Genomic DNA, 5000 nt, shown 5'->3' on the forward strand with positions numbered 1-5000 from the left:
GATTCTGCGGAGGCCTGGAGAGCCACAGCACGGGGCGGCAGCGTCACACACACATCGCACGTCATTACATAGCGGGAGCGTGTGTGTGTGTGTGGAGAGCTGGAATGTTTTCCGTTCCGCTTAACACTACACCATACACTCGACTAAAAAAAAAAGGGCAGGGGGAAACGAAAGGAAAGAACGCCACGACTCTCTCTCTCTCTCACACACACACACACACATTCCTAATGCCACACTTTAAAATGAACTTAAAAGTCAAAAGTAATCATATTTAAATACCACAAGCTTTCATGAAATATAAAATAAGTGTATTAAGTTTTACGTCATAAACCTGAAATTTACACCTTTTTTAATCTCACACTCATGATTGATTTTATAACCTTTAACTTTTATGAATATTTAAATAACCTGGCCACCATCAGCCAATCGGCTTTCAGAAAGCATTTGACCGGATCGTCACTGATCTCTTGTCACGTTAATGGTAACTTTATGTCGCTCTGGATAGCGTGCAGTAGCTCATACGTATAGATGGCCATGAATGGGCCAATAGGGAGCTCCATTTACATATTAACTTTTTTTGTAAGCTCCGCCCACACAGTTCTCAGGAGCCTAGTTAAACCTCTACAGCCGGACACCGGGCCCTGCCCCTTCATTCTCTCCATCTTGCGCTGCCCAAAAATTCTCTGGTGATGTCATCATCTCTCCGTTTCCATATCTTTCTGGAGCGCTCCTTATACCCACACCATCTAATGTCTCCTTGAAGCCCCGCCCACTCTGTTATCTTAAGCAGTCCATGTGGCCCCTCCCCCTGTAACAGCCAATCACATCACGTGTTCTCACCAACGCAGCGAATAACACACAATAACAGAGTTTTAAAAAACTCATGATTAATAAACTATCATTAAAAAGCAATAACTCTGATATTACAACTTTATATCAACACATGATGGATATACAGTCAGGAAGATTTGTGTTCCATATGGTAAAAGGTCACCACACACACACACACACACACACACACACACACACACACACACACACGCACACACACGCACACACGTACACGTACACGCACACACGTACACGCACAAAGGGAATGTTAGCCAGTGGATCTATCTGTGTCTGTAAGAGAGAGACGGAGATAACATCAGACTAATCCTTCATTGCTGACTGGACACACACACACACACACACACACACACACACACACACACACACACACACACACACACACACACACATTCTTTCCTTCCACTTAAACACAAAAGCTTTGAAATGGCCTCACAGAGTTCTATGTCTATTTAGTTTCTATAAATCACAGAATAAACTGCTTTTAGGATCCTCTTTGGACCTGTGTATATTTTATAGACACACACACACACACACACACACACACACACACACACACACACACACACTGAGAGAGAGAGAGAGAGAGAGAGAGAGAGAGAGGGAGAGAGAGAGAGAAGACACCCAGCGTTGTCTCTGTTGAGATCCTGCCAGTCTCTGACGTCAGAAGGGGCCTCAGAAACCCCCTAGGCTCATTCCTTATGGTGTCCACACACACACACACACCCTCACACACACACACACACACACACACACACACACACACACACACACACACACACACACACACACACACACACACACACCATAATTACAGAACACATGCATGCCTCACATGCATACACACACTCTTTTTCCCTCAAAAGTAGGGGAAAAAATCACAAGGATCTTCAGGAATCCCGAAATGAACAATGATTCCAAAAAGCTAAAAGCTACATGTTAGCAAATCGCCTACGATATTATGCTAGGCTTTTTAACTAGCCTGCTAACCAGGTTTAACTTCACCAGAATAAAACCAGAAACAATACACGTAAAAAACGTAATAAAGGCAGGGTGCTGGGACACTAAAGTCGAGCTAAACAGGAGCTAAACGTACGCTAACAATATTCTCTCGTGTTAAAGGAACATTTCAGACAAAAATCAAACATCCGCAAAATTCTTCTTACAAAAAAAACAACAACCAAACAACATTTAGCTAGTTAAAGTTACACTGTTGCTAAGCAACCGGGAAACATGGAACTGAGCACAAACTAGCTAATGACAGTTAGCTAAGTTTTTTTGTAGAACGCAAAAAGAGGGCGCGAATAAAAAATGACACAAAACATCGTTCAAATCATTTAACCAATAAACTTCCTAAAAAAAAAAATACCACAAGAATTGAAATATTTTCGGATTTCCATTAATAAGTATCTGCTTTAGCCTCGTAGCTACAGCTAGCTACTTTAGAACAAAGCAAAGGAAGAGTGATGATTCAGAATTATAGAAAACTTCAACTTTTACCTCAGATGTGTTTAAATTAAAACAGAATGTAATTACACTGAGAATTAGATGCTAACTGAACCACTAAAGGTTATAAACCTAAATCGGGGAAAGTTCAAAACAAGAGACATAAATGTAACTGAATTAGCATTATTATTATTAGCATGACACATAAATATAGGTTCTCGCTGTTATTGTATAACATAACATAAATAAAATAAGATTAAATTTGTTAGCTACGGTGTCCTTGTAGCTGTAGCACGGCGTTACAAATCAGGATGACGATAAAAACGAGTCAGACTTGAACAGAACGACTTTTACCTCAGAATTGTTGATAAAATGCTAAAAACCTGTCTGACTAAAATAAAAAACAAACTAATAACTAAATTGCTGATGTCGAATACTGACAAGTCAAACGTTTAGGAAATGTTTGTGAATATGGAGAATATTAAATTATTTCAGCTTTGTAATAATGTTTAGTGTCAAACGAACAAGGAACGCATTAGCACATTAGCTAGCTGTTAGCTCACACGTCTGGTGGCTTTGTCTTAGTGATCCAGACACGTTAGCTTGGTTTGTATTTGGTCTTCAGGTCTAGACTGAGGTTTGAGGGGGTTTCTGAGAATCGAGGGGGTAATGTGTGTGTGTGTGTGTGTGTGTGTGTGTGTGTGTGTGTGTGTGTGTGTGTGTGTGTGTGTGGACAGAGCAGACAATGTCCCCTTTTCACCCTGACCACATGACCGCTGCTGTGTTTGGGACTCCCTCTGAGATAGTCATGTGGGGAGGAAGGGAGTCTGAGAAATATCCAGGAACAAGACCACGGTGGTCTCCTCCGGACTCCTGAGACCCCCGACCAAGTTCCGCTGCTAATATTTAGTCGTCTGTAATATCGTTGGTGTAAAATGACATAAGTATTGAACCTTTTACTGGAATACTGAGGCAGCTAACTCTGTATTTTAAGGAGCTAGCTAGCAAACACACTGACAGTTAGAACCTTACTAGCATATTTTAGACACCAAGACACTAGCTGGCTACCTTAAGACAATTTGTATAAAATATTTTGTATAAAAAGTAAAAGCTGGGGGGCGGGTGTGGGGGGGGGGATTGGGGGCACGGTGGCTTAGTGGTTAGCACGTTCGCCTCACACCTCCAGGGTCGGGGGTTCGATTCCCACCTCCACCTTGTGTGTGTGGAGTTTGCATGTTCTCCCCGTGCCTCGGGGGTTTCCTCCTGGTACTCCGGTTTCCTCCCCCGGTCCAAAGACATGCATGGTAGGTTGATTGGCATCTCTGGAAAATTGTCCGTAGTGTGTGAGTGTGTGTGAGTGAATGAGAGTGTGTGTGTGTGTGCCCTGTGATGGGTTGGCACTCCGTCCAGGGTGTATCCTGCCTCGATACCCGATGACGCCTGAGATAGGCACAGGATCCCCGTGACCCGAGAAGTTCGGATAAGCGGTAGAAGATGAAAGAATGTATGAATGAATATTAGAGGTCTACAACATTATAGCTCAGCTAATTTAACCAAAGTTCTTATTTTTTTCTAAATAAAACATGGCCATGATTTATCCAAACATCCACTAAAATCTTATCTGGAACTCTTCTGTTCGTTCTTGTTCTGTTTTTGAAGTATTTCGAGAAGGAGAGGGTTAACGGAGGCAGCTGGTGAAGAGCTCTTGACCTGAACTTGAAGTGAACTTAAAGAGTTTGTTTTTCAGACAGAAATGAAGCTTAAACCTGATGTACTTTTATTAGAGAATCGGTCTTCAGGCTAAACTTTTTATTTGGACTGTAGTTTATTGCCCAAGTTAAGTCCTTAAAGTTCAGCTTAAGTTTAGAGCTAAAGGTCTTCAGCTCCCAGTGCGACGAACCTCGCTCTGACTCTGAGGAAGGACCTCCGTGGGGTGGAGACGTAACGTCGCTTTGTGAGGACTTTGTGTGTGTCACTTCAAATGCTTATAGAAATGGATGTTATGTGGAATCATCTATGCCAGAGGGTGTTTTGTGTGTGTGTGTGTGTGTGTGTGTGTGTGTGTGTGTGTGTGTGTGTGTGTGTGTACCATGGCGTCCAGCAGATGAATGCATCTCAGCAGCTCTGGTCTGGTCTCACAGTAGAGGCGAAACAGCAGTCTCCCTATGGGCTGCTTCTCACACAGGCTGAAGTAATCCCTCTCTGACACACACACACACACACACACACACACACACACACACACACACACACACACACACACACACACACACACAGTTTTCCATTAATCAGCAGCTCAGTGCCCTACGATGTGTAGTGTGTATCATTACTGCAGCACTGACAACCGTGCGTAAAAAGTGTGTAGCAGAACTGAAGGGAATGTGTGTAATGTCGCTGAAGCTGAAGTGTGTTACCGCACCGATGGTTCTGCTCAGCTCTGTGCACTGGCTGATGTGGGGGAAGCGAAGGATCTCCCTCCATTTCTTACTCCTCCCTTTCCGCTTTCCTCCTCCACCTGCGTCAGCAAGAGAAAGAAAGAGACGAGATGTTTTAAAAAGCAGGCCACTATTATTACTGTTTCTAATTAGGTCATTCGTTAATAAGCTGTAAAAAAAAAAAAAAAAAAAAAGATTCTGGTGTGTGTGTGTGTGTGTGTGTGCATGTGTGCGTGTGTGTTTATTTCTAGAACACAGGTGGGTTTGGTC

General features: G+C 42.8%; 1 protein-coding gene across 1 annotated transcript in view; it reads right to left on the reverse strand.

Annotated features, from left to right (window-relative positions):
• The window catches only part of grk5l (G protein-coupled receptor kinase 5 like), a 45418-nt gene that overhangs the window by 16707 nt on the left and 23711 nt on the right, over positions 1 to 5000 (reverse strand). The window contains exons 2-3 of the mRNA XM_047823021.1: positions 4715 to 4810; positions 4385 to 4497 (exon numbers count right to left, since the gene is read on the reverse strand). Of these exons, the coding sequence (XP_047678977.1) occupies positions 4385 to 4497; positions 4715 to 4810 (209 nt within the window). The remainder of the gene's footprint in view (positions 1 to 4384; positions 4498 to 4714; positions 4811 to 5000) is intronic.

Source organism: Tachysurus fulvidraco, chromosome 14, assembly GCF_022655615.1.
Source record: "Tachysurus fulvidraco isolate hzauxx_2018 chromosome 14, HZAU_PFXX_2.0, whole genome shotgun sequence".
Taxonomy (NCBI): domain Eukaryota; kingdom Metazoa; phylum Chordata; class Actinopteri; order Siluriformes; family Bagridae; genus Tachysurus; species Tachysurus fulvidraco.